Source organism: Numida meleagris, chromosome 8 (genome assembly GCF_002078875.1).
Source record: "Numida meleagris isolate 19003 breed g44 Domestic line chromosome 8, NumMel1.0, whole genome shotgun sequence".
Taxonomy (NCBI): Eukaryota; Metazoa; Chordata; class Aves; order Galliformes; family Numididae; genus Numida; species Numida meleagris.
The window spans coordinates 15,569,453-15,585,879 of NC_034416.1; the positions used below are offsets into that span (position 1 = coordinate 15,569,453).

The 16,427-nt window shown below is 39.5% G+C and overlaps 1 protein-coding gene across 4 annotated transcripts in view; it reads left to right on the forward strand.

Annotated features, from left to right (window-relative positions):
* The window catches only part of TENM1 (teneurin transmembrane protein 1), a 299,751-nt gene that overhangs the window by 212,092 nt on the left and 71,232 nt on the right, over positions 1-16,427 (forward strand). For all 4 annotated transcript variants that reach the window (XM_021406358.1, XM_021406359.1, XM_021406361.1 and 1 more), the window contains 3 exons: positions 6,688-6,904; positions 13,721-13,840; positions 15,608-15,869. In XM_021406358.1, the coding sequence (XP_021262033.1) occupies positions 6,688-6,904; positions 13,721-13,840; positions 15,608-15,869 (599 nt within the window). The remainder of the gene's footprint in view (positions 1-6,687; positions 6,905-13,720; positions 13,841-15,607; positions 15,870-16,427) is intronic.

The following is a 16,427-nucleotide window of genomic DNA, read 5'->3' on the forward strand; positions in this document are numbered from 1 at the left end:
AGCCTTTGGTAGATAACCATCGCTGCTAAAATATTGATGTATTCCTGAGCCATCCATTGGCATTTTAATAACCTATCCGTCACAGGGATATTGAGTCCGTATATAAGTAATATGCTATTATTACACAATATAAATAATACTGATGGGAATGGTTTTCGCTGTGGCTGAGCAGGGAGGGCTCCCCAGGGATGCTTAGTTTCTGAAATTCATACTCTGATATATTTGCACTCTCCTGCATGTGGAAGGCCAAACACTACTCCTGCCCATTGGACAGAACACTGACCGGCCTTTCCGGAGACTAGCGTTGAGTTTCCAGTGTCCTTACACAACAGCAGCGTTCTCAGTTAACAGCCTCACTCTTTGCTGCATTCTACATATTACAGATAAATTTGAGAAGACTCTGGATTAATGCATTACAAATAAGCAGCAGTCTCATTAACGTTGCTGCTGCCTGGCCTCTTCCGAAGTTCCTCTTTGATTCAGTTCGCCCAGATTCCTGGCAGCCCTTATTGGGCTTAACTGAGCCTGTGGTGAAACAAGTTGGCACAGGCATTGTTTAAAGCTTAAATCTGTAAAAGAAAGGAAGCAAATGAAAGTTGAAGACTCCTGTGGATTTTTTCTTCACAAACAACAAAAGTGTTGGACAATTGACTATTTGAGTTTAATTACTGAAAAGCTCAAATCCCTCAAGATGTGAGAATTTCAGCATTGAGTTTTTTACTTTGTCGTGAATAAGAAGTTCAGAGAACAAAATCTGTTTACTGAAGGGATAAACTTGCGGCTCGTTTTGCTTTCTGTGACAGTGTTCTGGAGGTTTGTTTTCAGAGCTCCACCCCTGCCTTGCACTGGTCAGGATCTGTATGGAGAGCTAGAGCGCTTACACAGGCACCACTGGGTCACTCTGCAGCAGTGAAAGCAACGGGCATTGGGATTGTTTATGTTAAATACGGTACTCTGCTTGGGCATGGTCTCGATTTTCATGTGAGTGAGCACATACCTTTCTTGGTACATGTGTTTGTGAGTATCCCTGCGTACATGTATATGGAAGTGTAAGCATATAGGCTGCTGCGTGCAGCATTCTGGTTTTTACAGTAAACATAAAACTTCAGACCGAAAGTAGAGAACATTAGCAGTGCCTTCTCCATGTATGAAAAAGCTTGAAGGGATGAGAACTCTGCTCTTTGAACTTTAAAGCAGAAGAACAGCAATTTTTATTACTATTTGCATTTTGCTTGCCGGCATTTGATAATGGGGGCAGATTATTAAAATCTGCAGTAACCCAGTAATGTGGGAGGTAGAATCCAATTGAATTTGGCATTTCCATATCCAGCCAATAAAACCACTGAGTGGTTTAATAGAAAATAAGCTGTGGTGAAAGTTACTGCACTTTGCATTAGTGAGCTGGGGAAGGGACGGCTGCTGCAACGGGAATTGCTTTGTTCTTTGCTTCCCTCTCGGTGACCTTCCCAGTGCTTCTCCAATGTCTTTGTGGTATTCCGCCACCTGGAAAACTTGTACCAATTGTGAACAATGATACATTTTCAGCATCATGTTGTTGCAACACAGATTGCAAGTAATTTGAGGGTTGATGAGAAGACTCAAAAAAACAGGAGTTTAGAAGTAGGCAGCATAGGGATGTGAATATCAGGCCTGAATTAGATGAAATTAGAAGTAAGATGACACCACAGCTGACAATGTACCTTTTCGTTTTCCAACTATTACTGTATTTTCTTGAGCACTTAATATAGATAATGCATTTATATAAAATACTATAATTGTATATAACTATATAAAATACAATTATTGTAAAGTATTCTCTCAAACCTGGTAAGCAAATAGCTATATTGCTGGGAAGTAACCAAGAAAGAGGTGGGTCCATAGCTTCATTCCCAAGTTGGCCAAGTGCTGAGGGTGCTCCTCCATGTAGAAGAGAGATTGCTGCAAAATCCGTGCATTGCAGAGTGCACTGAGCCTAGCACACACAGAACCCTCAGTGGCTGCAGTAAAGAAGGTGAGAAAGAGTTGATTTCCTCATATTTATGTCGTTTTCCCATCATATTAAATACAAAATATCTGTGTAAGCAAGCAAGTGTTGTCATTTTTTGTTGTTGTTGTTGAACAATTGTTGTGTCAATTCTATTGACACAAACTCCTGACACAATAAATATTAATGTCATTCCTTACTGAAAGTTTTGTGAAAGGATCCTTCTCCCAGCAAGGAAACGAGCAAATCTCATCCCAGCACTGCTACAGCAATGCAGAGAGGGGTGGTGAGCCTGAGAACAGCAGCTTGTTTTGGCTCTGCCTTCGCTTTGAAGTTGCTTAAATTATTTAGGAGAGCCATGAAGCGCTTTTTATCCTCAAGTTGGTCTTTGTGGATTCTGCTTTAGCAGTAATCTTAGCAGTATTTTGACTGTCTAGTTTATTTACTTTTTTTTTTAAAAAAAAAAGGTCTATAATTACCTTTTGCATACAAAACAAAATGCCTGGAAGTTGTGAACATGTAATTCTTGCCGCCTCGTGAATTTGAGATTTGTCTCACCAAAATCTGAATCACTTTATTACATAATCTGTACCGCACTGTGGAGGTCTCTGACTGCCTTTTATATAAGATAAATTTAAAAATGCTAATAGCGAGCCAAAGTCATTTACACCCCTGTAATACATCCTAGCCTACACCTATGCTGTGATGCGCTGCTTATAATTGACAATAAAAACTCCAGCATACAGAGTCCCCTGCTGTATGAATTACAGCTGTTGCTGTTTGCAGTGGTTTCTTCATACTCCTTACTGTTGTCTCCTGAGATCTAATAGAAACCCTGCTGCTTTCTTAACACACTAAGTTTTTTAATAGTTGGTTCCTGATCTGAAAACTTCACACACACACACACAAAAAAAAAAACCTTTGACCATAGGTTGAGGAGTGAAAATAATGTATATGTGCTATTTCCAAATGAATGAGTTTATAAACAGGATATTTTTTTTCTAGATTATTCTTGTGGATTAAAAATCTCAATTTAAATAGGATTGGCTTGTTGAAAACAATATCTACGCATGCATTTAATAATTCCTTTTAATGGGTACCATGCTGAATTATGGTAGTAAGCAGCCAGATGATAGCTAAAGAAAACCTTTGCAGGAGGCAGGAATATCTGATTTATGAAATGTTCTGTAAGTGGAGGCTTAAGCTGAGGAAAGTCTCTGCTTCTTCATTTCTCTGTGCTGCTAGATCCAAATAAGGCAAGCTGCGTATGTGAGAAAACTGAACAAAACGTCCTCAGTAATTTTTATTGAAATAGTTCCGCTCAGAAATCACAGAACATTTCGTGTGGATGTTTTCAAAATAAAATGTTTGCTTTTGGAGTTTATATTTGTGGTATTTTTTTTCCTTTTTTTTTTTAATTAAAGCAGAAGACTAATGAGCCTTAAGTGGAACAAACAATTTACTTTGGATTAAGGGCCCCAAAGTAGGTGTTTTATTCTTCTACTTCAGCAAAGTGTGAGAAATTGTTTTCAGCTTTACCCAAGCAGATTTAATGTTCTGAATTCTGTTTGACTGTTTGAAAAAAAAAAAAAAAAAGCTAAAAGTTGCATAATTAAAACGATTATAGTTAAAAATCCTTAAATATATACTCTACATCCATTCATTGTGCTGTTAGGAGAAATACCACCCTGGGTTATTCAGATAGGCTTCTGGGACTTCACACCCTTCCTAGTAGGAAACCCACCCTTTCATAGTCCTGAGACTCTGGAGAGGGAAATGAAACCAGATGCAAGTAATTCAAACCGAAATAACTCCATTATCAGAATCTGTATGAGCTCATAGGATGGTCACTTTGCAAAGAAAAGATGAAAATGGAGTCTGCTTGGAAAATGGAAAGCTGCTTTCCCTTTGCCTGCTTTCTTTATGTACACATCATGAATGCCGGGTGCTTGTTGCCAGACATAAGCTGTTGACCGATGCAAAAAGGAATGAGGATTCTATTAGAGAAAGCAATTCTAAAGAATTTAATTGACATCTTTATAGCTATTTATTTCCTAAGCAAATCTTCAGATTCTAATATTTCTGAGAATTTTCACTTTCGCTTCTTACATAAGTGAGAGAATCAGGTCAGCTCAGTTCCCACATCGAATAGCTTGTTGACAAGGAAAAAATTAATCAGAGGAGCTACAGCAGAATAAATTACTCCAAAATAGCTTCCCCACAGATAGTTATTCTGGAATAAGCATGTCTTTTTAATGATCAGTACTTGTTCTGCCAGACCAATGTTCTTCAAATTTCCCAGGTGCACAGCAGTTCATGCCTTGCAGGGAGTACCCGGGCTCCTTGAAGAAGAGCTGTCACTGCTGGAGCCGCTCCGCCAGTAGAGGCCTGACCTGAGTGGGCCCAGCCTGCCACGTCAGAGCCCACACAGGGTTCTTCACCGGCATAGAGTAAAAGCAAGGGATTTTACTTTCTTTGTTGCCTTCTCAAGTCTAGTCGAATTCTTCAGTATTTACAGTCTTGGAAAGCATAGTAGTAAACTTGATGTGTTTTCTGTTCAGTTCACTTTTTCAGAGTACAGAGCGTCTCATACTTTGGACAAAGAAAAAGGAAACAGTAAGAGTAGATTTTTTTTTTTGCTTGCAACTCCAAGTTTGCTTTTCAGCCCAAAAAATGCTTTTTTTTCCTTCCTTCATAAGAGCATATTGAACCCCCCTCCTTTGGCTCCTATTGTTTACCTCTCCATCCATTTCATGTGTGGCTTTGTTTAGGCTGGAGATCTCTTATTATTTCAGCTAACAGGTTTCCTAGCAAATTTCAATAGCTTTTTAGGCTTTCTTGAATATAAAGCGATTGCAACTCTCAAAGTCAATAAACTCAACATGGCCCTGTGAAGCTCCTCTCCCACTACGAGCAGTTGCCTGTTGTCTTCCAGGTCTGGGGGAATATGCAAGAGCTGACCTGTAGCTACGCCAGCTTTGCTAGACCTGAGGGGCTCAGATTATTGTTGCTAGCTAGCTACAGTTGCCCTTGTCTCATCATTACAAGAACTAGCCTGCACTATCTGATTTCCCAGCTGCAGTAGGAGAGATTTGTTAATATTTTTTGCTTAGCCAAACAATTACCTTGCTCAAGGTCAGGCAAAGATTTTCAGATTCCAGGAAAGCCCATTTCATTATACTTGTTTGCTCAGTTGAAGAGCTTTTGCTTTCCTTTCAAAGTGAATATTTTATGCTGTTATTTACTGAATACTCACATAGTGCAGTGAGCTCTATTGAGAAAAGAGCAGAGTTGTCTGAGAGCTGGTCTTGCACCCATTAAAGTCAATGACAAAACTACAGCAGCTTCTTTGATAATGCAGTTTGCCCTGAGGAGGTAGGGTTTTATAGGCACAAAAGTGTCGGCATGAACAGAGCAGGTAAAGTCAAAGTTTGAAGTGAAAATATCTGACAGTATGTTGATGCTGTAGCATTCCAATTTTAACACAGGGGAAATCCATGCAGTGATACGATGACTCCACATTTATACAGACTGACCTTGTTAAAAATACAAAGAAGAGATGTCTTTTTTGAAGGTTAAAGGATATGATGGCTTACTGTTGTTTTCTATGCATTAGCGTGTTTGTCAATCCAAGGAAGTTAGCAACCAATAAGTCATGAAATGGATGTTTAAGAGGATAGTTGGACATTTTACCATACCTTATTCAATCTGACAGTTCCTGGTGAAGTATGTAATTTAGGCAATTTGGACGTCTGGGCTGCTGATAGAAGCAATTAAATGCTGATGGCCCAATTTTAAGTTTTAGGTGCTTAATTTAGATTTACTTCAGTGCTTCACTTTCCTTTTAATCACAAGATTTGGACATTTAAGTAAATGACTGTCACCCTCAAATATTAGCTGCAAGTTTCTCCATGAAGAAATGTAGATTTTTGAAAAATCAATTATTTCTTCTGTTTTTCATGCTTGAGGAGTGAAGGGAGGAGAAATAGATTTGTTTTCACTCACCAAATTTGCTTTCCTTGGGCAAACATCCATGGAGAAGACTGCACCTGTCAGGTCACTGGGATAAAGCCTGTATCAAGGTGTGAATTTGTTTATCACTGACTGCAAAAGGACCATGGTCACGATTCTGCCCTTTTGGGATCATCCTAGTATTGCAACCAATAACTGAAAACAAACATCCTAAAGCACATATAAAGCTATTGTAGGGCTTAAAATGGAAGTTAGAAAACTGCTACAAGGATCTTTTTTACTACTATAGTAAAGATGCTCATGGGACTTATATAACATTCCAGACTTTGTTGTTATTGCAGGCTGCTTAGTGAATGTATATCCTTCACAAGTGTGAACATACAGTAGGGACAGTGAAGATCTGTCAGAGAGACCAGCTGCCCCATGTGGCAGTATCATATAGTGATTTTCTTCTGCTTGCTCTGCAGTCCCACTCTTCCCTAGTCACTGGGTTCATAACTTCTATTTTGTCATTGTTATGTGGGGACTTTCTGAGGTGATACAGTGTTAATAATTAGAGAAAAACACCTACCCGGAATTAAGCGTGTACATAAATGCTTTATTGAATTTGAATGTATTGTAATCAGCATGCCTTCCAATTGATTAAATACCTCCTGCGCCTTCCAGCAGTAAATGCTATGCTTTGTTCTCAGAATCACTCAGTTTTCTGAACTTTGTATTCTCTGTTTCAGATGGCTTGACAGACTGCGTAGACCCCGACTGCTGTCAGCAAAACAATTGTTATGCGAGTCCTCTCTGCCAGGGTTCGCCTGATCCCCTTGACCTTATCCAGCACAGCCAACCACCTTTCTCTCAGCATCCTCCAAGGCTCTTTTATGATCGAATCAGATTTCTTATTGGGAAGGAAAGCACTCACGTGATCCCTGGAGATATCTCCTTTGAGAGCAGGTGAGTTTTCTTCTAGATGTAAGGCCTCTGAATATTGAGAACAGCAAGGAAATTACCCACCTAGGAGAAAGTGATACCTAGATCATGGAGAATTCTTCACTGGCAATCAAAAAATATTTTAAAAGATAGCAAACTTTGAAGTCCCAATAGCTGAGAGTCTTCCTTATTATATTCTCGTTGTTACCCATCTAGCTCATAAAAGCATCACAGTAACTCTGCTACTCTTATTAACAAGACTGAACTACTGTGGAAGGTAAACCATCAGTACATGAAATGTGAGTGAGGGGAAGTTCACCTCTCTGTGCTGCAGATGCATGTATTGGCAGGAAACAGATGTGTGGGATTCGTATATGCTACTCGATAGAATTTGTTTAGTATTCAGAGTAATAAATTCAGCGTGTGTTATTTATGTATAATCTAGCTATCTAATTAACAAACTTGCTTTTTAAATTACATATGGATAAGGAATGTGAAGTTAACCATTTTCTGTTGCAGATTATTCTTAAGCTGTCATGTAAACAGTAGTGTGTGACTGTTGAGTGTTTTGGAGATTGGCTTGCCTTTTAATAGGGGAAGACTGTGCAATAGGAGAGGGGCACTTGCATGCTCAGAAACCCAGTAACACACATTTTCTTGAGCATTTGAAATATAGGAACATATAAGTTTTTATGCTGTAGTTCACCTGGGAAGCTATAACTTACATGCTGACAAAGAGATCTACAAATCATCCACATCACCTAACTATTACCCTGTCAACTAGACCTATACATTAGATAAACCATGTTCCAGTAATAAGGGCATAAGATTTTTTTATTTTATTTTCAGGGCACAGTAAATAGCACTTAGGTTACAACCTCGACTTCATTCCATAGCTGCACACAAATTCACTGCACTTTATCTTTGTACTTTATTAATTATTAATAAAGTAAATATGTAAACAGAGTCTTTATTGATCTGTAATACCTAGGCATTTAATCAGTATTAATAACGAAACAGGATGTTATAAAGATGTAGAACAATAGGGCATGAAAATGAACTGCATGAAGAGCACCCACCTGACAAAGCTGGGTCTCTCCGAGCCCAGCCCTAATGGAACGCTGCCATTGCACCTGGTACAAGATCCCTGGCTGACTGTACACGCCACGCTGCAGACTGCAGTTTAAAACACAAGTCACCAGTGAAAGATTTTCCTCATCAAAATGTCTCACCAGGAGGTGTTTTCACAGAGGAGGCGAGCACTCAAGTCGCCTGAACGGTGTTCTGTGGCACTGCAAATGTTAGCAGCCAGATTGTACATAATCCCATCACCATGCTTTTGTAGATATAAGGAACTGATCTTTTAAAGCTATCATTGTTGGGATTTAACTTGGATTTAAGAGCTTTTCCTGAGTATTTCATTTCTTTACCCTAGTGTCTGGTATGCTTTAAGTGAATGAAGAGCATTGAAGGTGTGTGTGTGAGCAGCAGCCCGTCCTTGCCACGTTTTCATACTTCAGGCTTCATAATGCAAAGCAATGTGACTTATAGTTGGGCCAGTGCATTGTACACACCCCAGATATCATTTCCTCACATGGTAAAGAAATCAGAGATCTTTGGAATTCTGATGGGGCTGCCTCTATCTTTAGAGTGAGGGCAGTGCCTTGAGACTTGCCCTGTGCCGTGTCTCTGGGGTTTTGTCAGCAGCGATCTGCAATGTACTGGGCACCCTGAGGAGTTCATCAGTCTACACTTCGTTTGATCCTCGAGTCTCCCAGGCTGTTGAAAAATTGCTCATCCATAAGTCAAACATTATTAAAAACTGCCAGAATTTTCCTTCAGGATGGCGGATAGGCAGACTCTCAGAAGGAAGCAGTAGCTTAGCAGCACTGTATCTGTTCAGAGTCTTCCCCTGACAGAGTCAATCTGGCTGTCATCCGTGTCTGTTTGTCTCCTGGGAGTTAAGATTGCTGAAAAAAAACCCACAGAAGATTACTATTACTACTGTCAATACATCAAAAATCTGTGATCCTGCCTATCCGGTGAAGACCAAAGAATACTTGGGTTTTCTGATCTCTTTTTGGCTACTGCTGAAGAGGTTCTATCCATGCAGATGATGTTAACTCTTGGCTGCTTGCAGTGCCATATTTTATAGCATTAGGGGTTCTGCAAGAAGTGCTGTAAGGGATCATTTAGTTCAGAGCATTGGCATCCATTCACACTGGTGCTCAGATACAGAATTTTGCAAAGCCCTGTCTGGCATTTTTTTTCCTTTTTGCAAGTCTCTGAGATCATTAGGAGGATTAAAGAAGAAATATCTATTTCTTCTTCTATCTGAAAACTGATGTTTTCAGTCTTCTGATGCAAGTGACATTGTGCAGTATTTTACTGTAGTGTATGTCAGTGGAACTCCAATATGGGAGCTGTTTACATGAATCTCACTGTACCTAATGCTAATTTCATGTTGAATTGCTTTGGGAAAGCTATCAGAAAGTGGAGATTATCTCTGTCCTTAAGTCTGAAAGTGCTTGGTCTCTGCCATATTCCTGGCATTTTCATCATCTGACATACTAAAATGAGTAGTTCTGACAACTGCTGGGACATCTATCCATTTGCATCGTAGACTTTATGTTACATCCAATTTTTAAAAAATGAGACTTCTACAACACAGTGTGTTTGTTCAGTGCATAGACCAAGATTAATATGAAGGAACTGAATGTTTTCAAAAAACGTATTTTCTTGTTATGTCATTTGTGCAAGGTTTTTGACACACTTTTGCTAACCTAAACAGTGACGTGCTATAAGGCAGATGAGACAAATTCTGAATAAATGGAAATGTGCCAGCTTACATCAGGGATGATTTTGAGCCACTGCATGTAGCACAGTGTAGAGGATTAAAATGTTTTATCAACTTCCCTTCTCAGGAAGATTTTCGACTTGTTTCTTTGCCGCAAGTTTTTAATGCGTGCTGCTGGCAAGCTATTTGACTCACTGCAAATTGCCTACAAAAGGGGTCCAGTGCATGGTACTGAATTAATTACCCTTCAAAGGCTGCTTACAGCAACATTGTCAGCAGGAAGAAATGAATGTACCTTACTCGCCTTTAGCTTAATTTATCTGATTGAAGGTTTTAATCAGAAATGTAATACAGTAAATGACATCTTCTGGTAATGTGACACTTGCAAATTCACACGTTGCTTGACGGAGTTGCACATCTGAGCCTAATGTCTCAGCCCGAGGTGCTCAGAGACTATTGGAAACTCAGTGCACTAAACAAAAGCAGAAAAATAACAAATAAGAAGTAGTAGAGCAAGACAGAATGGTAGTAGAATAATGAAGTGCTTTACAAGCAGTGAAAGAATGCATCTAGAATTTTAAACTGCTATTTATATTTTAAATTAGATATGTCAAACAAACTGGATGGCAGAAATCAGAGAGTCACAGAGCTGAGCTCCTCACTTACACACGGAATGACCCATGAAGCATTTACAGAGAAATTCTACTTTTTTTAGGCCACCTACAACCCACGGGAATCTCTGCTTTCTCTCAACTGCTCCCTCTGGAGCTGCAGCTTTAGAACAGCATATCGGGAGACTGGAAACATTTTTAATACATTTGGAAATGCTAAGGCAGCTTATCAGGGACTTGTTCCTGCCCAGATGCTCCTAATTAGAAAAGACATTTTTGTGCTCGCTATAAAGTTAAAACATTTGAGCAGCCTTTGTCCAAGATCATGCAATCTTTGCAAGATAAGTGGCTGTAGGACGGGTGGTATGAGTTGTTACCCACATGAGAAATAAAAGCAGGCCAGTCACAAATATGTAGAAAAGCCTTAGAGGCTGAGAAGACAAGAGGAAAATGCAGCACATTGAGGAGGCATAATGATGTTTAGAGGTTTCTGTATTAAAATTAAGAACAGCGGTGAGCAGTAGCAAGGTCCAAGAAAGAGGGTGAATACTGAAGCAAGGGAAGAGTGAAATTGCAGTGGAGTCAAATGTGACATCACTGTGGGGAAGGTGCTCTAAAAGCTCTGTTAAGGAAAGGAATTAAGTGAGATTTTCTGCAGGCAGGAAAGCTGCAGGGACCCTGCAGGCCAGTGTGCTCCCTTCAGAGCGTGGCCGCCCACTCCGTGAGCTGTCAGGGCACTGAGGAAGGGGGGTCAGCAGTTGCAACACGGGGGTGGTTTGGTACTTCCCAGAGCCCTGCAGATTCATGCTGGCTGTAAAGTAACTGAAAAAGGTCTTAATGCCTGCAGTAAATGCAAAAATTAGAAGTAATTCTGATCAAACGCCTGGCTGGAGATTTAGTAGGTGCTGGTAATTCAAGAAGAGGCCAAAGAGTGAAGACTCTTCAACTTGAGTGGGTAGTAAAAAGACAGTAAATAATGAGAACAAATGCAGCGACAGAAAGGAAGGTTTAGAACATATGAAATCTAAAAGAGTGGAAAGACAGTTCAATACAGATAAACGTTGAATAATGAGGTTGAGGAGTCTTTATCACATACTGTAAATGCGTGTGGCTTGTAAAATATGACGAATAAGAAAAGGAGCAGGAAGTTGAAAGATAAGTCTCTTAATATTATTTATGAATAATGTGAAGTGAATGAATAGAGGAAAAGGACTGTGTATGAAATAATGAAGACTTTGATGAGTTGTTATCACAGAAATCTGTATGCTTGATAAAATATGAGGAAGTAGTGGAGTCAGAGGACAGATCTGTGGAATGAGAATCGGTGAATGAACAAACAGGAGTACTAGAATAATGTACTGAATAATGATGACTCCTACAAGTCTCTCTTAGACCCATACGCTTTTTAAACATGGAGTGCACTAATAAAGGGATTAGAAAGTGAGAGATAGGTCTGTCGATGTCAGAAATACGAGAAAACAATTGAAACCAGTAGTTACTATCCTAATACATCAAAGAGTTATTGAACCTGGCCTTTCTTCTTCAGCGAGTCTTGTGAGTCTGTTGGAACACACAGGAGTTTGATTGCCTTCAGTGGAGCAGCAGGTTTTGCCCACAGCTTGGGCCACAACCAGCTTAGTTAATGTAGGGAGCAGAAAGGTGCCTACTGACTTCAGTGCAGCGTTTCCCATTCCTCTGAGGGCTCTCATCCACTTTGCTTATCAGTCAGTACTTTTGTATGTCCTGGGAGCGTGGAATTCTTGTTAACAACTGTGATGAATGGTGTACTCACAGAGAGGTTAATTTTTACCAGTTGCATTTTCTCAGGTCATTGTCAACTGAATTTGATGATATCATGTTGGTAAATTAATGTTCTGTTGAGTGGCTTTGGATCTTAGGAAACTAGTCCAGATTTTCAGAAATTTATGGTCTCTAATTCACATGTATGATTTCACTGGATCATGATCAATTAGTCTCTCAAGGGATATTTCTTAAGTTTATACACAGACTCTTAAATAACTTTCATTTAAGGACCCACGTTTTTCCTTTAGGTTACATATTCACACCACAAAGTTGGTGTGTGCCTATTGATGTCTGTTGTGAACTTTCGACTTGAAAGGGAAACGTTACAGTGTCTAAATTTATGCTTATTGGTTGTCATAAATAATTAATACCAGTTGTCTTTATAGACATCCTAATGTTTTTGGCCCTACGTGTCTTAACGTTATCAAAACACTTGTGCCTACACTGTTCACTTCCTTATGTGAAACCATATTTCTAGGAAATATGTGCAGTTGTATCATTAGATCCTAAAGCCTGGATCCTTGCAACCAGCAGAGATGTGCTAATGTAGAATACCTGAGGGCATGGGGCAAGATGCTGAAAGGTATTTCAGTGGAATATAGATGCATAAGCCCTTAGAAAATCCCACTAGGTCTTAATATTTATAATATTTCACACATTATTCCTCATCCTTGATGATGTTTTTCTCCTTTATTTTTCAGTCTTCAAATATATAAAAGGCCAAAGCTAAGAGAGCATTGTAAGGTGAAAGTAACAGTCTTAAAAGACAACAGTACAGGTCTAGCTTGGACAGTAGGAAAAAACTGCCATGAGTAAAGCTCTCATACAGTAGGATTGGAGTGAGTTACCTGGTGAGGATATAGACAAGCATCTGTCTGGAGTAATGTTGGCATAGTTAATCTTACCTGAGGCAAAGGGATGGAGAAGGTTAAGTCTTATATTTCCTTTCAGCTCTCATTTTCTATGATTTTGTCAGCCTACATTTGGACCCACTTGATAATGAGTTCACTTTCCTACCTGTTGATTTTGGTGCACTCTGTTGTGCTGCCGTATTCCAACATGTTTACTGGAACGGGAAGATTTTTATGCTGGAAAGTAGCTGCAAGTCCAACATGTACTAGAGGAAATTTCAAAGGGTATAACCTGTTCAGGTGCTCTTTAGATTTACCTATGTAACTTTCTGAAGTTGAACAAAGATCACATGTCTCACTGCTGCCTTACCCCATTAGTTCAGCTTTTTTTTCTGACAGGCAGCAACGCCCTATTCTTAGCAGCAGAAAAAGAGGTTTCATTGTCCCTTTTCACAAATCATCACCACCAGACCTGCAGCAAATTAAATCATGCTATCAGTGAAACCTTTGCATTGGTATTCAATGGCAGAACAAGTGGTGTCCTGAACTACAGACAGAAATGGAAATGTATTCTTGATACACTAACGATTCATAGGGCAGCCTGTGCGTCGTCTTCTTGAGATAATGTTGTTTCAAATCAATCTTTTGGGCTTGCTTGAATTTTCATTCAAAATCAAATCACGTTGACATCACAGTAGTTCTGACTGTTTGGGGCAGAAGTGTAGCTCAGTTTCTGAAGTCAATGCCCTTCTCACTGTCCTGTCTCTTTTTCTTACAGACGTGCATGCGTCATTCGAGGCCAGGTGGTAGCAATAGACGGAACACCTTTGGTTGGAGTGAACGTCAGCTTTCTACACCACAATGAGTATGGATACACCATCAGTCGACAAGATGGAAGGTGAGATTTTTATGTACGGTCTCGATTTTTGTAGTTAGGGCTGTCTACCTCCAACTGCTTGTGTGCAAAATTCTCATGGAGATCACTGCTCAAAGTGTGGACTCAGGATGGCATCTAACTCTCTGCTTTAGGAGCATACTTAGGTAGAGCTACCTGTGGTAAAGAACCAAAGAAGAAAGGGAAAAAGAAAAAAAAAGAAAAAAAAAAAAAAGAACGGAAACAAGATTAGTGACATTCAAACACGTGGAGTCAAAATCTGACAGTAGTGCTGTACCAGCACATCTTTGACATTTGAAAATGTTCAGTAGTCAGGCTTTCCAGAGAATTCTGTCTTCCCCCTTTTTTTTTTTATCTTTAGATATAAATCTTGCGAGTAGTTTATTGAAGTGTCAATGAAGTTAACTCCTTTAGCTGATCACCTAAGCCATACAAGTAAAACTGGGGACAGAATCTTCACAGAGACAGAACGGTCATGTTGCTGCTCTGCATCCTGTCCTGCACGGTTCCCTCTGTTCCCCAACCTATTAGGACTGACTGTAGTTCTCAAAGACAGATGAGTTCCTATATATTGTACGTTGCACTGCAGGGTTGGCCACCCATTTGCAGTAGGGTCATGATTTACTCCTGAACTTCAGTTGGATGAAGCTGCTATGGGCTTCATCTTTCTTGGCTGTGTTACGAACGACAAGAAGTCAGAAGCTGTCTTCCAGCAAGGAAAGAGTATAATTTGTCACTGTTTTTTGTTTTGTTTGTTTGCCTTTGTCACTTTGTAATCATAAGGAGCGTGCATATTTATTTTACTTTAGTTTCTTGACTTTCAAATCACACTACTGAAAGTTAGTAATTACCATTTCCTATTTACGCTAGTCTGGATAAAATTGTTGCATGGAAATATGCTACCTGTATTTTGCCATGAATGTAATCGGTGTCATTTGAGAAATGTGATGAGATATGCATAATTAAGTCTGACTTCTTATCACAGTTTGTTACCATCAAAAGTCTCAGTAATAGATGCATTCAGTAATACAGACGGTGAAGTATCTATTTACATATTGCCGTCTGTTGCTCAACTGTGGATGTCAGAAACTCAGAAAATTAAGGCTATGTATATCTTGCCTTCCGTGTCCCACTGCTTTGCAGCCCAGATATGCCACAGGTGCTTCACAGTAGCTCCCAGAAGTTCACCTGCCTTATGTACAAGAGCTGATTCATTGCTAAGTGCAAATAATCCACAAATCATATCCTGCACAGAGGGGTCTCCTACTCAGCGTACTCAACCTTTTTCTCCTGCAACTTTTAGCAAATGGAAAAAGGATTTTTCCATTTGCTAAAAGTAAGCAAAGAAAGAAAGAAAAAGCCTACTAGGCTGCAAGACTTCTTACTCTGTGGGCCGTGCCCGCACAGATTGTAAATGTCCCTTTCCTGAGCTAGGGATTTCTTTTTCTATAAACCAAATCAACTGGGTGCCCACTCTCATCACAGATGACTTGTTATTATCAGTTCTACTTGATAAATAGAGGGGAGAGAGACAGAAGAGCAGTGAAGTTCCATACCTTGCTATTGACGCGTACAGAAGGAAACTGTAGAGAGGTGAAGTTTCTTCATGAATACTGTGGTAACATCAGGAGGATACACTGAAATGATTTAACATGGTAAACTAGGGGCCATAATGAGCAATATAAAGTTTTTGTTTGTAATGCGCTGGAAGTTCTGGTAACGTGATGATAAAACAAGAAGAAAGAAAGAATTTTGTTTTGTCTTTTCCAGTTTTGACCTTGTGGCTGTTGGAGGCATCTCCGTTACCCTGGTTTTTGACAGATCTCCTTTCATATCTGAAAAAAGGACACTTTGGTTGCCTTGGAATCGATTTATCATTGTAGACAAAGTTGTAATGCAAAGAGCGGAGTCAGATGTACCATCTTGTGACGTCAGTAGTTTCATCAGTCCAAATCCTATTGTACTCCCTTCACCCCTGACCGCGTTTGGGGGCTCCTGTCCAGAAAGAGGAACTGTTATTCCAGAGCTACAGGTAATTAAATTACTTTTAAATCAACCATTTTTAAAATCTGTTTAGTTGCTGAACAAGTTCTAGACAATTTTAGAAATTACCATTCCTCACCTTCATTAATGTAACCTACACAATTATTTGGTGATAGTGACATGGAAACATTTCCTTTTGGTTGTTATGCAGTGAATTTTGAAACTGAAAGCCAAACAAGCCCATGCCTGTTAAACTTGCTCCCCCAATTACTCATGTCAGTGTAGTATCACTACAGGTTTATCAAACTTTTCTACCAAAGGCTTATAGTTTTCAGATCAGTTTCCATTCACACAAGAGCACATAGACCCCAGTTTTACACAGGTGTAGAAAGAAAATGGATTTCACTCAAATCAGTTGTTAAAACTGAATTCAAAAGTTGCAGTTTCAAACTTCAAAACCAATTTGTGGAGATGGTGTGTGATAAGTATTCTCTGTACATATTCTACTTTCATTTATTCTGTGAAAACACTGGTACCAAGTAGGGCGCAATTAACTGTCTGATGTTACTCATCACAGTGATGTTAGCATGGATCTCTTCAGTACTGT